We start from the raw sequence: 17,339 nt of genomic DNA, 5'->3' as shown, positions 1-17,339 counted from the left end.
GAAGCTTGAGCAATTTATGTGGATCAAATATTGCGTGATAGAAAAAATACTTAATATTTAAGATATGCCAGGCACTGTTTAAGGGCTTTACAAGAAGTACTTTCCACAAACACTATAAGAATCATTATAGGCATTATTATAATTTTGTAATATTATTATAATTATATATGTATTATTACAACGTTATAATATTGTATGTGCCATTATAATCCCCATTTGAGAAACAAGGAAATTGCCCAGGGTCATACATCGGGTAAGTGAAAGACTAGGATTTGAATGAACCCAGGTCTGCAGACTCCAAGACTGGAGGAGTCTTTGGATCTTTTTCATTTAAATCCGCACCTCCTTGTTCTTTGTCATCAAACGCCTTCAGCAGAGTGGGCTGCCCTCCCTCCCATAGGCTCTGTCTGTGTCTCCACTCTTTGTGGTCATCTGGATACAATATCCTTTTCCTAATGTAGCACCCCGAAAGGTCAGTGAAAGGCATCTGACTCTGCCCCCAACCCAAAATTAAATTGAGATGAGACGGTTTGATTGGGGTCAGAGTCAACTCGACCCTGTTGGGGGGTCAGGTAGAAGCTGCGGAGAGAAACCAAGAAGGGAGAGGCCAGCCCTCTGTCCCCCTCCCCTGGCAGATGGCAGGTGTGTGTCGTGTTTATGTAATCAGTGCCCGCACAACAGCCCCAGACTTCTCCCTCGGAGGTGTACGAACACTGCAGGGATTCACACTGTCTGGAGATCTCATTAGCAGGTTTATAGGCCCCGCAGAGTGCCAACCACGGAAAGCAGCTCGGAGAGGAAGGAGGAGAGGCGCAGCTGCGGAGTGGGCTGGGTTGTTACTTAACACCAGGGCTCAGCACCTGGGCCACAAGAGCACTGTCAGACCCAAATGCCCTGGAGGAAATTAGCCTTGGGCATCGGTGCCTCTTCCAGGAACAAGCCTTCCCTGGAAGGGAAGTCCTCGTGCTACTGACGTGGACGGAACAAAGACAACAGAGTCCAACGCAGGTAGATCCACCAGCTGGCCATCCCCCCTTTTCCTCTTCCTCCAGGGGCCCTTGGACCCTACCAACTGGGATTTTGGAGTGTCGCTGCTTGAGGAGCTGTCCCAGAGCCCCCACTTACCCTGGCGAAGGTCCGGAAGCCCTGGAGGATGGGTCTGTAGCCCGTGCAGCGACACAGGTTTCCTGTGGGCCAAGGGACAAAGCTGCATTGTCAGCACAGGCACCGGGGGCAGGTGAGGGGCTTGTGACTTTACTCCTGGCTCAGTTGAATACTCACTTTACATATTCTGTTGTCTCTGCCTGGAACACCCTGTCCTCCTCCTCGTATTTCTGACTTCAAAACATCTATCACTTCTTCCAGGAAGCCTTCCTACACTGCCCAGACCGAATCAGGTGTCTTCTGAGCACTCCCCTGGTGTCTGGTCATGGCCTTCTCAATGAGTTTATCAAACTACATTATAACCTCTCTTCCCATTCAGGCTGCAAACTCCGTGAGCGTAGAGACCATCTTTCATCCCCTGGGACATCCCTATGTCTCTTGTACCTTGTATAGTGCCTGACATATGATAGGACTCAATACAACTGATTGAGTCGATGATGAATTGAAATGGTGAAAGGATGCAAGTCTTCTCTGTTCAATTCAGAGGCACAGACACCATGCCCAGGGTCCTGGGCCCATTCACAAAAGGCCAAGTGGGAAGCCAGTTCCTGCCCAAGGCTCAGAATCACAGCCACCTTCCTCATTAAGTGGCCTTTGCAGGATCCTGTCTAATAAAACTGAGAAGAATGGAAGCCACGTGACTAGCCTCTGTGGAATTTTCCACATGATCTCCTCCTGTGCCAACCAGGCAGTGCCACCCCATCCGAACGCTGAAGGACACCTCGGGAAGATGAACACTAGGGTAGGAGACCCAGGAGGTCTCCAGACCATGGGAGTGTTCTTCAAACTCAGAGAGGGCTAAGCTCCCAGCAGACCGTAGCCACCACGCTGGGGTACCTGAGCCTTTCCTCCAAAAGACAGTGCCCCATCTCCCAACCCATTCCTGGCTGACACTCTGGCCCTTCCCTAACCTCCGCAAAGCCCCAGCTGCTATTCGACCCCTTAGGCTGTGCCTCCAGGCCCGTACCTTGGAAGGCATCCTCGATCTCCTCAATGGTGGGCTCAGGCTGGTTCCGGAGCAGCGTGTACATGCTCATGACGATGCCAGGCGTGCAGAACCCGCACTGGGAGCCATGGCTTTTGGCAATTCTCTCCTAAAAGGGACAGACCACATAGACATATGCATTGGCACAAACGCTCTCAGGCTCTCTAGATGACCCAGCTGAAGCCAGTCCATGTCGACAGGTGGCGTGGGGTAGCAGTCACTGCCCAAAGTCAGTCTTAGTGCCGACTGTGGCCTTGGCCAGGTTAGCAACCCTCTCGGGAGCCATAGGCCCCTCATCTGTATCATGACGACCACCCTAGTACTTATCTCTGGGGCTGTGGTGAGGAGTTAATGACATAATTCACATGACACCCTTGACATTATCATACTTGGCACATAACAGGTAGTCGACCAATGCTAGTTATTCACAGAAAAGCCTCTTCAAAGAAAACTGACCAGTAGAACCGGAAGGGCTTCTCACCCTCCATTCTCTGCACTGGACACAGGACGAAGCAGGCCCAGAGTTTTAAAAGATTTAGCCAAAATCGCACATGGTGAATGGAAGAGCTGTGTCATATTCTTTTAATGCACTAGCCTGCAATCCAACTCAATCAGCATTTTAAAAACATTTTTTATGTTTATTTACTTTTCAGAGACAGACAGAGACAGAGTGTGAGCGGGGGAGGGTCAGAGAGAGAGGGACACACAGAATCTGAAGCAGGCTCCAGGCTCTGAGCTGTCTGCACAGAGCCCGACACAGGCTTGGGATCTCAAACCCAAGAACTGTGAGATCATGACCCGAGCCGAGGTCAGAGGCTTAACCGACTGAGCCATCCCGGCACCCCTCAATCAGCGTTTATTAAGAACGAGATGAACGTGGGCGCCAACTTGGAAGTAGGAGGAATTCGAGCAAAGCGTAGTGTCATAGGAACCACAAGAAAAAAGCCAATGGAAAAGCAGAAGTGAAATCTGGCTCTACAACTTACTTGGGGCCAAAATAAGTGCATTGGGAATAAGAATCTGTACCATTGGAAATGAGGGTTTTGGCTGATTATTCAGACATGATCCCTGTGTTTAAACTGTTCTTTCATCTGCTTTCAAAGAAATTTAAGCTCAAAAATTTCATGCCTCCCCAAGAATGTAGCCAGCTTGCTCAGCCAGAGGCCCTGGCCCCACATTCACATAAAGTGCCCAAGAAAGGCACGATCTGAGCAACATGTCTCCTCAAATGGCCAGTGGGCCTGCCTCTGGTACCTTCTGTGATTGTAATGTCCAGAAGACCCCTGCATCAGTTTCCTCACACAAAGAGCTCTGGAAACAATGGCCTTCCCTTCCCACAGTGCTCTGCTGTCATTTCTTTCCACGTTGTCCCAAAGCATTGGATTCTCTCCACAAAACCTCTCAGATTACTGTCCACTCTTTGTACCTAATTTCCATCCACTGCCAGGTGGCCTGATACCATCAGGAAAAAAGCCTCGGTCAGACATTCAGATGCCTCTATTCTCTTCTTAAGCCCGTCCTAACCTCCATGTTAGTGAGGATAGAGGCATTGTAGCTCACATCTGTATTATCTGCAGGCAGGACATGAGAGGAGCCATGGGATTACCATTGGAGGGAGCAGGGAATAGGCAGGCTTCTTAATCAAGAGCACAGAGCTTTTGGAATCTTGAATATGAGATGACAGGGGTTCCCTAAGCACACTCGGGGGGCTGGGTGGGGAGATCCATCACCGCTCCCCCCTCCGGGTCTGGCATGACCCGACTGCCCTGGCCACCAGATCTGGTTGACCTCGTGGTTCCCTCGGGGTCATGCAATGTTCCCAGGAGGGAGCTTTAGGCCTGGGGCCTCGTCTTTCCACCTCATCACCTTCAGAGGAGATGGAGAGGTGGCCGGGCCACAGCGCCTCCCGGCCTGACAGTGACACTCAGCCTCACATTCCCAAGAAAGTCTGTAGCCCTGGCCTGAGCTTCTGTTTCCTCCAGTTACCTGCACAGGATGCAGCCTCGACTTGGTGCTTCCTATTCCTTCCACAGTCGTCACGGCAACATGATGCAAAGAGCAGATGGGGGCCAGGCAGGCATTGGCAGAAAAGTGTCTGGAGCCCCAGATTAAGGTCATTTCAGTGTCCACACAGGCCATCAGAGACTTTGAGACGCTTTGTGTCATTACTCCTCACTCTACGTTACATTCTGGCCTCTTCCACCGCTGTCCTCAAGTCTCCACCCAGGACTCTGGGCTAGCAACAAAGGAAGCCCCCCCCCCGACGCCCCAGGGAGACACGAGCCCCTGCAGGGTCCTATGGAGCATGCATCAGTGCATCCTAGGCCTCCGAGCTGGAACACGGGCGCCAGGGTCACCCGCAGTCACCTCTTAGCCCGACCCTGGAGGCTGAGTCAAGAGGAAGTTGCCAAAGGTTCCAGGCCCAGCTCATGCTCCTCTCTCTGTAGGGCCCTTCCAAAGCCTCTCCAGTTTCAGAAGCTCCAGTCCCTTTTGCTCCCAGGCTCTCAGCTACCTCCTTTCTCCCATCCTCTGTGGGGAACAGGGAGGGGCAGTCCCTGGGAAACATGAGACACCAGCCCCTTACACAGAGCTTCCTGATATCCATTTTTCTATGAACCCCTCATCCATTTACTCAACATCAGTTACTGAGGGCCAGTCACATGCCAGGCATTCTGCTGAGGGCTGAGGAAATGGAGGTGTGTACGATGCTCTTTAGAAGTCTGCGGTCAACTCAGGAAAACAGAAGCCAGCATAAAGTTGCAATCTAAAGAGTTTATAGTAAGCGTTTCAGGAGGGCTGAGCACAGGGCGCTGTGGGACCTGCACAGACAAGGGGTACCCAACCCAACCTTAGGAGGTCAAGGAAGGCTTCCCAGAGCAGGTAATATTTTACCCAGTCCGAAAGAGCTAGCAAGAGTTAGCCAAGTAGAGAAGGCCTAGAAAAAGGGCACTCTAAGACTTGGATAACAACTTATGCAAAGACCAGGAAATCAGCAGGAAGAGAGTGTTAGGAGTCCATAGTTGTCCTACAGATGGGATGCTGGTCCCACAAAAGGAGAAAGCTGGAGATGGTAAGGTGGGGCACACCTTCCTCTATGGGTCATGAGTGCTAAGCACAGTGATTGGACTTTATCCCGTAGGCAGTTGAGACCAAGTAAAGCATTTTGTGGGATGGGAAATTAATCTGGATCTAGAAAGGTCTCAGGAGAGTCTGGGTGGCTCAGTCGGTTAAGCCTCTGACTTTGGCTCAGGTTATGATCTTGCCGTTTGTTAGTACGAGCCCCGCCTCAGGCTCTGTGCTGACAGCTCAAGTCTGGAGCCTGCTTCGGATTCTGTGTCTCCCTCTCTCTCTGCCCCTCGCCCATCATGCTCTGTCTCTCTCTTTCTCAAAAATAAATAAACATCAAGAAAGGTCTCGTGTGCATGCACACACACACATGCACACACACACTCACAACCTGACCCCTGCATCACAGTCCTTGCATGGACAATCAGTCAGCCGGCAAAGGATACACGATCTTGTTCTGGAAACGATCATACTTGGAAAGCATCACCGTGCAAGCCCCACAGCCCCCTTCTCCACAGCCCAGCTTGGTCCCGCTCAGCCCCACTGGATGGTCGAGGGTTAAGGAACATGAGCTCACAGAAGTGTCTTTGCTGGACCGCTGGGAAGTGCATGTGCAGAGCCAGCCATCGCCCCACATAGGCTCAAGCCCCTCAACCCAAGGAGGTAGCAGACCCACACAGCCTCTGTCTCCAGAAAAGCCTACACTGCACCCCAGAAGGCAGAGAACGGGATCATCCCCACTGCACAGAAGAAAGGTATCAGCGTCCCATCAGACAGCACCCAAGTATTCCCTGGGACTGGGGTCCCACTGCTCTCCAATCCTGGAGATTTTTCTTGACTGCAGGGTCTTCCTGGCATGCTCTTCTAGGCTCCCAACCCTGTGGTCTCACTGGGCCGGTGAATCTGGCACCTCAAAGGCTGAGCATGTGGGGCAGCCCTCACATCATCCTGGCTGGGTATGCAATGAAGCCACTCTGGCCGGAAAGAGACTTTGATCTCTTCTGGGACGTACTGAGTGCCAACTCTTCACCTTGAACCTTTTGGGTTGATGAAGTCCAGGAACCAAAATTAGGGTTGGATGAGGGGCTTTTGAATATCCACCCATAGGCTATGTGAACATAAATTAAAAGGAAGATTCTTTGAGGTTGGGGACCGCTATTGGAGCCATCTCTTACATACACTGGCAGGAACTGATAACTTTGAGTTTGTTAACATGCCTAAGGAATAGGCCAGACTTGCCCTCTCCAGATGGAAAATCCAGGACAAAGTACACGAGAGCCAGACACCATCCGGTAAGAGGTGAGTGAACTAGAGGTAAGCCCATGGACTTCAGACTTTTTTCTGTGGGAACTGAAAAAATCCTTTGTTGTCCCAGGACATATCACCTGAATGAGCCACTGGACATCCCTGCCCCTGGGGTGAGAGGAGGTCAGGATGAGCATCATCCCGACAACCAACCCTGAATAGTTTCCAGTACGGGTGGGAGGTTAAGAGCCTGGCTCTGGGCTTTAGCCTGGGCTCTGTTAGCATTTGCCCAGAACAGGAGCAAGAAGCAGGACCTTCTCATGTGCCAGCCTCACTTCCTCCTCTGTCAAAGGAATGGCTATGGGGATCAGTGAGATCACGTATGAAAATCACCTTGAACTCCACCTACTTATAGTAAATGCTCTTTAAATGCCAGCTCCTATCATATTTTCTCTGTTGTTTCTGTTCTGGGGTCTCAGAGTACTTTCCTACCTTGAAAGACCACAAGGTATTAGATGTTACAGAACCCTGCCTTCGCTGAGGGAAGAGGAGCATCCCAAGGGCCCCTCAGGACTCCACTGTCCCTTGCCTCCTGGGGCCCACCATCTCCACAATGGATGGCACCTCTATACAGTTCCCCAGTTCAGGCATCCTTTCCCAAAGAACACCCCTTCCTCCGACCTTCCCTCCACTTTCACAGAGCTGGGAAGATTGCCAGGAAGCCCTCTATGGGTCAGCAGGGATCTCCTGAGGAAGGCCCCCTCCTCAAGGGGAATGGTGGCGAAGCTTAACCAGGGCTAATGAGGGCCATTCACAGCTCTTCATTTTACACGTCCTGGATTAAACCCTGGCATCACTTGAGTCTTACCTGGAAGAGATCTTAAGAAATATCAGGAAGAATCCTCTCAGTGAACAGCAGGTAATTTTACTCCTGGAAGGTTCAGATGACTTCCCAGAGTCACACAGCTACTGAGTGACAGAGCTACAAAGCAGGGGCCCAGAGCCAGATTCTAGGGCTCTGTCCTCCACACTTCACGGCCTCCCACCCGTCACTAGAAAGTGACATAAGGCCTAGAGAATGAGTCCCCATCGCCCCCTCCCCCTCCAAAGTCAGGATACATTTTCTTCTCAGGTAGGCCAAAAGGGTTGTTTCTGGGTCCGCATTCTTCTCCACCACCTATAAGAGTCAAAAAAGAAAGAAAATAAATCCTAGGTATACTTAGCCACTGTCTTGCCCAAGAATCTGTGGAGTTAATAAGGATGTGCTAAATATGTCATGAAAACCAAGGTCTTTTTCTTGATAATTCCACAAGAATGAACATACGAACTACAAGCCGTTCTGTGTACATGCGGATATTCTCCAATTCTAAAATTCTACCTTAGTGCTTTGCTCTGGACCTACCACGGAGGGCTTAGGTATTGCACCTGCCGTGTTGGGCTGGCCAGGCAGAGCCCCCTTAAAGTCAAACATCTCATTTCCAGCTGTTAGGTCACACCTGTGAATGCCAGGGACAGCTAAGAATGGCAGCATGCAGGTCTCTGGCTATGCCTCCCAGCATGTACATTCTCAGACGGTAGAGAGCCGGTCTGTTGGCCTGTGTTCACAGGGAGTATTGTGTGTGTTGGGCTAGCACAGTCAATAACATTAACACATGTGAGATGTGGAGGAGATCTCAACCCAAAGGCCCACAAATGATGTATTCAACAAGAGGAAAATGTGGTCTACAAAGTGAGGTACCAGTTTTCAATGCAAATAGTCAAAGGAAATCCATGACAACCTGTTTCACTACTCACATTCATCCTATGTTATCAAGGGTAATAGGGTTTGGGTGATTGGGATGATTAAAGAGAGAGAATTTGTGACAAGAATTTCTTTCCAGAGAATGGTGCTGTGAGACTTACATCTTCTTAAGCTTCAGGAGAGGAGGTATCTCACGCCTCAAACTTTGTGAGGGGGCTTCCATAGTCCTACATGTGAAGCTAACATACTGCCCTTGTAGAACAGGGGATATAGCGGTCTGCGTATCTAAAAGCTAGAGATAGGCTTACTGAAGAAGAAATGGCAGCATTGGAATTGGTGAGCACTCTCAGAGTTTGGGAAAGCAGAGGATGTGGAGGGTTGCCTGAGGACCTAGTGTAGTCCATGCAGAAGAGGGAAAGTTGGTGTGGAGTTGTTTAAATCATCCCCAGAACGCTGACTGCAGAGGGTGATGGGACCTCCAACAGAGTCTGTGTGGAGTAGTCCTCCCTAAACTGGAGACTGAGGAAGAGCAGCAGGCCAGAGGAAAACACATGCCTGATGTCGTGAGACTTGCAGTTGAATGCTCCCCGTGGTGGGAAGCCATCTTAACCAGCACTGATTAGATGAGAACTTTCTTGCTATCCTCACCTCTCTATCCTGAATTGAGACTGTGTATGGAAACATAGAAATGACCACAGCACTGCTTTATTGATTAGGAGCAACCCAACAAGTCATAAAACTGACAGAATTTGCCCCTTGAAGAAAGTTTAAAGGAAAATAGAAAAACAAATTAGCTTTCTTTTATTACACCCCACAGATCCAGTTTGTCCAAAGTCCTGGTTACAAGGTGCACACAAGGAGTTATTTCTTTTCTCTCAGAGAAGTCATAAACACACAAATAAAGATCCCTGCCTCCTTTCCTGCAGGAATAAGCCTCTTAGCTTACTACTTCCCCCCAAATTGTAGCTTCTGCTTATCGTCCAACTCAGCTTTCTTCACATCTGCCCCCTGTTCTGTGCCTTCTGTGCCTTCCCATGTGTTCAAGATAACATCCAAGTTCCTTAGACTGTCTTCCAAGGCCTTTTTCCATTATGTTACTAATCTTCATTTTCAGCCTTTTCTTCTTCTACTATCCTGACAATATAGTCTTTATACTATAGTGAAACCTCTCCAGCAAAGACTTTTTATATCACTCCAGGCACACTTGGTCCAACCTTCCTTGAATTCCTACAGAGAATGGCTGTGCCACCTCACAGCACGGCTACAGGGTTGCTCCGGTAAACTCCACAGAATCCTCTCTCAACAGGACGCCAGTGGGCATTCTGAAGGACAAACGCTTCGTGGGGATATGAGCTTAGGAAATGCTGGGTTCAGCAGATTGCTCTGATAAAATTTAAGCATCAAAACAAATAATAGCTCTAATGGATTATAAACCATTAAATAAAACTAAAATTACGAGTCCAAAGTGGTAACTGATAAATAAACAGACTGGAGAGAAAGAAAGTTCTTTCTGACAGAAGAGTTCCAACTAATGAATACAGTTAGCCTAATCTTGCAATCAGCACAATAACTGACCAAGTCAAGAAACATCAATGGGAGCTAAAACTAGTGGGTGAAAGGTTGATGATCAAGATAGTTTCACAGACTCAGAGGATCTTCTCATGAATTATGGATTTACTCATCCCTAAAGAAGAGTAGAATCTTGTCCTGTCACACACAAACTGATGGCATAACAAATAATAGAATCTTAGAGTAAGACACGGCCTTGGAAGTCACTGAATCCAGGTGCTCAGTCGCAAACATTGACTAGAAAAATTCCACAGAAGATGCTTTGTGCGGGTAGCCCTTCCAGAAAGCCAACTCTACTGTTTCTTGACACTCTCCAACGCAACCGCTGAGTGCAACAAAGTTGTTGGAAATGTCAGATGCCAAAGTCTCACAAGCGTCAACAGGGAAGTTTGCCCTGCCTCATGGCTAGCTGCCAGATGCCAGTCCTAAAAAGAAATCTACAGGGAGAGACACACCGAACCCGGAAGAACACGGCTGACCTCATCCTCAGTGCCTCCTGGTGGCACCCCTCAAACTAAATCCAACGGTCTTCAGAGCACGGATGTTGCCATGGCTCATGCAATTCCCTTGCTAGTCACGCAAACACATCCTGACAATTTAACCACTGCACGCCCTGTGAAGTACATTTTCGTTCTTGAAAATTACCTCAAACGTCACCCAATCTCTCAACTCAAAAGTGACAATAGAGCAAAACAGATAAAACTACCCTTGTTTGGAGGGGGTTGGGCACCTTGGACACATTTATCACTCACACCATCCACATGGCCATTTACAAGATAAAACTATGGCTGTCCTTTTACTGTCCCTCTCATTCCCTACTGGGTTTCCGGAGCAGGCCAGGCTACCCCAGCAGTGGTGGGGAGGAAGGGGATGGGATTAGGCACGTGCTTACACCCCCCCCCCCCCCTCACCTGCAGTGAAATTGGCAAACATTCATAGCCTTGCTGTGCCTGGAAGACTGGGACCCACATCATAAGGCCCCCTCTGCTCCACAACCCCTACCTTCTCCACATCCCTATGCACCAGTGGAGGTCACCCAAGGGGCTATTTTATCAAAGTAAGAGACTAGAAACATTTATTGCAATACTGGGGAGGGGGAGAGGGGGAGAGAAACATGCCCCTTACGGGGAGGAAAAAAAAAAAACAAAAAACTGTGGCTTGCCACAAGGTGTCAGTAAATGTCCTCACAAGTTAGCTGTCATATTTACCTATGTGAAATATCTGAATCAAAGGCTACGAACATCTTCTATCTCGGTATTAGCAAGAAAACAAGTTCCTGCTCCTTCTCTCAGTAAAGACAACAACGAAAGCCTCAGGATGTGTTGGAATAAACACAAAGACGGAGGCGTGGCGGGTGACCTCCAGTCCCATCCAGGACCCTGTGCCCTTTTCCGGCTTTGTGCCAGGGTCTCTGCTGCTGCAGAGTCGCTGGCAACTCAGACCGCTCTTCTCGCCTGCCTCCCCCCCCCCACTCCTTTGCCCCTGGAGTGTTTTGACTGTGTTCTAGCTCTGAGAAGGTTTTCTCTCCCCAGTGTTACCCCAAATGCAGCAAGGCTTTGGAGGGAGAGAGAGAAAGAGAATAGGAAAGAGAGAACAGGCCTCTTCCAAAGGACAAACTTCAATTCTGGGGAGCGGAGAAGCCAAACCAAAGGCCAGCTGGATCTTACCTTTTTGCCATTCACAAAGAAAACCAACTCATCCGCTGTCATTGTTACGGGATGGGGTGTGGGCCCCCTGCCTCCAGGTGCTTTGCTCCCAAGAGGCACCAGCAGTTATGGCCCCTTGACAACTTGGAAACTACACCTCCCAATAAAATGAAACCTGGCCAGCCAATGGGAAGAAACCAGCCTAGAGCCTCAGGGCACAGGGTGTTCTTGGCAAAAGCTACCGGTTTACATAATCAAGAAAAATGCAAACACTCCTACCTGGTAAATCGCCCTCCCCACACCTGTGTCAAAGAGCACAGTGGGAGGCCCGTGCAGAAACCCAGAAACCCGGAAGGGGAGGGCCTTGCCACCAAGTGACCTGCTGTCATTAGCACTGCCCTCATGGAACCTGCTTCTCCCCACTGCCGCAGCCACAGAAGGAAGAAGGGCCATGCGCAGAGCCACGGCAGTAGAAATGACCCACACCCTCCACGTCCACACTTGTCATTTTACCATTCAGGTTTACAGCAACCCAGACTCAGCACTTAGACAAAGGACTCATTCTCCCACAGCCTGGAGGACCACAGGGGTCACAAGCCACGGAGCCCAGTGATCCAGAAGCAAAACCTAGCATTGGACCTCAGCATTGTCGTCCTCAGAACTCAGCTGGTTTCATCCTGTAAATGGGTATATGCATGACCCCAAGAGCTGAGTGCCTGAGAGGCAAATGATACGTTTTAGCAGTACTTGGTAAGTTTGCCAAGAACCCAAATATTTCCAACTATTGCACCTGTATTCTCAACAGCACAACAAAAATCATCCTGATAACAAACCATTTTTGAAGTTTTTCTTTTGTTTATTTCTCTCAGGGAAAGGCCTCTCATTGGCTCCCAGAGTAACTCCTAAGAATATTTCAAAATATCAACAATAAACCAAAATCGATATCAATTAGTTAAAACAGCCACACCATAGAGGCACAGGCCAACTTAACACAGAGCTGAAAGCCTTCTCCCATCCAGTATGAATTTCTGGTGTGAACACACCTGAACGTCGCCCACCTGGGCAGCGCCATAGGCTCTCTGTGGTCAGCACCCACCTGTGCCTCCCAGCTCACACACGTGCACACACACGAGTGTTCCCGCCCATCTTCTTCAGTCCTCTAACAACGCACGTGGCCACTCAGCCAGCCTCTCTGAAGGAGGTCACTTCCCCTGAGCCCCTCGAAGGCTACCTGGAGGAAGAAAGGAGGATCAGGCAGAAGTAGTCGGTGTAGCAACAGCTCACTGAAACCGCAGACTGCCAGGACATTGTCAACACAATGCCCTCTTGCTCCACAGACTTTATTTAAGCAGGAGATAAAATCTCACTTGTAGGGTGACCAAGCGTCCCTGTTTGGTCCCCACTATCCTGCTTTAAACACTGATACTGGGACCAACCTCTCAGTCCAGGACAAAGTGGGATGACCGGTCACCATAAAACAATGGTTCTTAACTGGGGGGTTGGCGGGAGGAGATATTCCCATGTCCTTACCGTGACTGAGAGGTGCTACTGGCATCTAGTGGATAAGAAACTGGGGACTGGGGATGCTACTAAACACCCTGCAATGCAGAGGACAGCACCCCCCTCCCCGCCACACACACACACACACACACACACACACACACACACACACCAAAGAATTATCTGGTCTTTAAATGTCAATAGAGGCAAGATTGAGAAGTGCTCCAAAAGGAAGAAGAAGGAAGGAGGTGGGAGAGGTAGAAGGACTGAGTCTGGGTGGTATTTCATAATAGGGCAATATTCCCCTGACCACACTCACATCTCTGTGGTTGACAGGCTTTTCCTCCATCCACTGATCCAACCAGTTTTGCAAGGGTTCCACTTCCTCCTGGCTAGACTGCAGCCAAAGCCCCAGGAGACTCTCAAGGTGAAGGTGGGGGGCAGAGGAAAGAGCTCAGTGTTGAGGGTTGGGTAGTCAGGCTTAAATAATGGCTCTAGAACTGCTGTGTGACCTTTGGCAAAAATCACTCTCTTGGTCTCAATCTCATCTGTGAAATGGGGGTGACTGCCTACTTTGTAAGAATCCTGTCTAGTAAGAATTAAATGAGACCCAGGTTAGGCAGCTGACCTTCAGCCTCTTTCTCTAGTCTAGACGTGAAATTCCTTGGTTACTGTGAGCATTAAAAAAACAAAAGAGTAATAAATGTTTAATAACGGCCTTTGTTGTCATTCAGATTTTATTTCTGTACTAACTGTAGTAACTGTTTTATCTCCGGAATACTGAGATTTGGCAAAACTTTGACTTTGTACCCTTGCTCATTATCCAACAGAAAACAAGGACCATTTCCTTCTCTGTAAGTTTTCAACATGTCACAAATTAGAAGAAAACAGTCCAAAGTAAGCATTTCCTCCCCGCCCCCCACCTACCGCCCAGCTGAAGAATTTCTGTATATGCTTTCCAGGTTGGGATGAATTCTTAAATTTGGGCTGAATGAATGGGATCTCAGGGCTTGAGATAGGGCCACTATGGCTTACACTATGTGAACTTACCCTGTTTTCCCTAAGGAATGCCTTGGTTTATAATAGATACTGTGTGGGCACGTGAAGTCTCAAAGTCCACAGAAAAGCCAAATGAGTCCCGAGGCCCCCTGAACAGAAGCATCGTCCCTTCTGGAACAACACTTGTGGGAAATCACTAGAGTGAAGAATGAAAACACTGCCGAGAGAAGTCCTTATTTCTGGAACAGTGAGCTCCCTTGGGTCCAAGCACCCCCTGGAGGAAAAGCAACTCAGGAGAACTTTTGGAATATTCTCTGGAGGTCTGATCAGAGCCAGACAACAGCTGTCCAGCCTCTATTACTTTGGAGGGGTGCTCCGGCAGGCAGGCCACGCACACATCCGGACAGGTCCTGATGCCTGCAGAAGTCCTGCTCCCAGTCCTGAACCAGCCTGGGCTGCCTCACTCTGTTGGGGCTCCCTTCTTTGCTTCACACCTGAATTTGCATTTTGATCTGTACTTTAGGGCATTTTCTGTTTTTGTTTTTTTTTTTTTTCACTTTCGACAAACTTCACTTGAAAAGAAAAAACTGGGGTACCTGGGTGTCTCAGTCGGTTAAGCATCCAACTTCATCTCAGGTCATGATCTTGTGGTTGGTGGGTTCAAGCCCCATATCAGGCTCTCTGCTAACAGCACAGAACCTGGAGCCTGCTTCAGATTCTGTGTCTCCTCCTCTCTCTGCTCTTCCCATGCTCATGCTTTGTCTCTCTCTCTCATAGCAAATAAATGATAAGAAAAAAAAGAATCACTTTTCTTTCAAAATATTCCATTGCTCGGTTTTTTTTTTTTTTTTTTGGCGGGGGGTGGGTTTCTTTTATGAAGTTTGTTTTTGTTTTTTGTTTCTTTCCTAAGACTGGTCTCCCTCTTAGATATGCTCATGCTGGATTCAAGATTTTGCTATGTTCCCGGAACATCGCTGTGCAGGACCTGCCTTCCCGTGTGCTCCCAGACATCTAGATTGTTATCCAGCCCTAATCACATTCTTGACACCTGAATAGCGTATTATGATTTCATTTGATCTTTATAGCAGCCCTGCAAGATGAGCAGGGAAGTTATTATTATCTCCTCTTTCCAGACAAAGAAGATGAGGGGCAAAGAGGTTGACTTGCCAATAATGCCACAGCACGCTTGTCTGTTACCCACTCCCCAGCAGAGAAATCATCTCTTGGACGGTTCTCCCCTAACGTGGAGCATACACGCAGGACTGTCAGCGTGGCATTCTCAGTGCAGCTGGAATCCAGCCTGCTGGTGGCTGAAGTGTCTTCCATGCCTGGGTGGTGAGCCCTGGGTGGGGAGCAGAACTGCGTCACTGCTGTGTCGCCGGGGCCTAGTGTACTGCCAGGTGTGCAAGAAGGATCAATAAATGCTGTTGGATGAGCCCACAATGCAAGAATAGGGTGTATTTTCAGAAATGTCTAAGCCCCTGACTTTTTTCTTGATTCATTAGATTTTTTTTTAGTATAGTTGGCACAGATTACATTGGTTTCAACTGTATAACGTAGGTATTAAATGCCTCTGTATATTGTGCTGTGCTCACCACAGACGTAGCTCCCTTCTGTCACCATACGACACTATTACGATATCACTGACTACATTCCCTATGCTGTACTTGTCATCCGTATCACTTATTCGTTCCATAACTAGAAGCCCACACTTCCCACACCCCTTCACCCGTTTGCCCATCCCTCTACCGCCCTCCCCCTGGCAACCAGCAGGTCTCTGTATGGATAGATCCGATTCTGATTTGTGTTTGTTTGTTCACTTCTTTTGTTTCTTTAGATTCCCCATATAACTGAAGTCGTATGGTATTTGGCTTTCTCAATCTGACTTTTCTCACTTAGCATAATGCCCACTAGGTCCCCTGACTCTTATTGAATAACAGAACTTTCTTCCATGTTATTAGCAACATTCAGTTCCTTCCTAGCTCCTTTCCAACTAACCTTCTATTGTTGATATTAGGTAACCAGCTAGTATTCGTCAGCAACAAGTCATCCTTTATTACTTTGGAGGAAATCAACCCTTGATATTCTACACACATCTGGGAAGTAGATCCTTCTAGAATCAAGAAGTTGGTATTATTGAAAAAGGAACTGAGTCAAAACTAAAAGCTTCTGAATTTCACCCTAGGCCAGTTATTGCAGGCACACAAAAGCTCAAGGAATAGAAAAAGCCCAGAAGCAATTTAAACCCACTTTGTCTGCATCTGTTATGTTTTTTGATAACGTCTTTTGTACTCAATAAACTCTGTAACCCTGGGGGCATTTGTGGCGAGGACAATATGGGCTTGTCTGGACAGAATGTAAGGTCTCTCTTTCCAATCTGAGCGCTCCAGCACAACGCAGGAAGGAGAGTCCTTAGTTGTAGCTCATGCAAAGGATCAACTCACATTTGCTCTGTAGACAATATGGCCCAGTGAGTAGCCATGTAGGAAAATTATTTTCACAATTTGTTTGCACCTCCTATTCCTCTCACCTGACTTGTTTTCCTTATTATCATCTGAAATACTATACAATGTACCCACTTATGTGTTTATTGTCTGCACCCTGGTCTCTCTGCACCCAAGAGAATACAAGTATGGCAGACATGTCTACCTTTTCACCAAATATTCATGCCCTCCTTCTCTAATGAAGAGTTTCTGCTGAGAGATCACTCACCATTTCCCATCCCCTTATATGCGAGGCAGCCCTATGACTGGGTCCTCATGAATATAATATGGCCGAATGTGGTGTTCACAGTATCCTGGCTCCCACTCTCTCTCTCTCTCCCACTTTCTGATCACTAATGTCAATGCCCAGGGTGACCTTGGAAGTCACACACTGAAAATGGCAGAACTTCCAGTTAGCCCAAGTGCTTTAAAAAATCAATCTAGGAGGAGCCAAGATGGTGAAACAGCATGGAAGTTTTTTGTGTGTCTCGCGTCCATGATATACAGCCAGACCAACACTAAACCATCCTGCACACCTAGAAAACTGACCTGAGGATTAACACAACAATCTGCACACCCCGAACCACAGAATTCAGGAGGTATACGGCGCAGAGAGGTGAACTGGGGGAGAGAGAAACCTCTGAGGGAAGGATGTGTTTTTCTGTGTGGGGAGAGGACAGACAGGGGAGGGAGAATAGAAGAAAAGCACCTCCCCCCACCCCTGAAAGCAGCTGGAGAGAAAGCAGAAACTTGGGAACAGCCATAGGGACTGAACTAAAAAGGGAGAAAGGAGAAAGGAGAGGGATTAAATTCCATTAAGACTGTAAACAAGGGGAGCTCAGAGTGCAACTTTGCAGCTCGATACCTGGTGGTGCTCTGGTGGGAAGGGCAAATCCCCAGGAGCAGAGTGGGGTGTGGGAGGTTCTTGGGCCACAAGGGGA

General features: G+C 48.4%; 1 protein-coding gene across 1 annotated transcript in view; it reads right to left on the bottom strand.

The window, feature by feature from the left end:
- The window catches only part of LOC124503661 (xanthine dehydrogenase/oxidase-like), a 59,820-nt gene extending 48,341 nt beyond the window's left edge, over nt 1-11,479 (bottom strand). The window contains exons 1-6 of the mRNA XM_047068872.1: nt 11,438-11,479; nt 7,580-7,637; nt 5,662-5,758; nt 4,136-4,244; nt 2,132-2,258; nt 1,126-1,187 (exon numbers count right to left, since the gene is read on the bottom strand). Of these exons, the coding sequence (XP_046924828.1) occupies nt 1,126-1,187; nt 2,132-2,258; nt 4,136-4,244; nt 5,662-5,758; nt 7,580-7,637; nt 11,438-11,479 (495 nt within the window). The remainder of the gene's footprint in view (nt 1-1,125; nt 1,188-2,131; nt 2,259-4,135; nt 4,245-5,661; nt 5,759-7,579; nt 7,638-11,437) is intronic.
- Nucleotides 11,480-17,339: the final 5,860 nt, after the last annotated feature.

The sequence above is a fragment of the Lynx rufus genome, unplaced genomic scaffold, assembly GCF_022079265.1.
Source record: "Lynx rufus isolate CCGP_SWC_20201006 ecotype Redwood Valley unplaced genomic scaffold, mLynRuf1.p SCAF_8, whole genome shotgun sequence".
Classification (NCBI taxonomy): Eukaryota; Metazoa; Chordata; class Mammalia; order Carnivora; family Felidae; genus Lynx; species Lynx rufus.
Note: the sequence above shows the minus strand (reverse complement) of the source record. Positions and strands in the feature narration are given on the sequence as shown.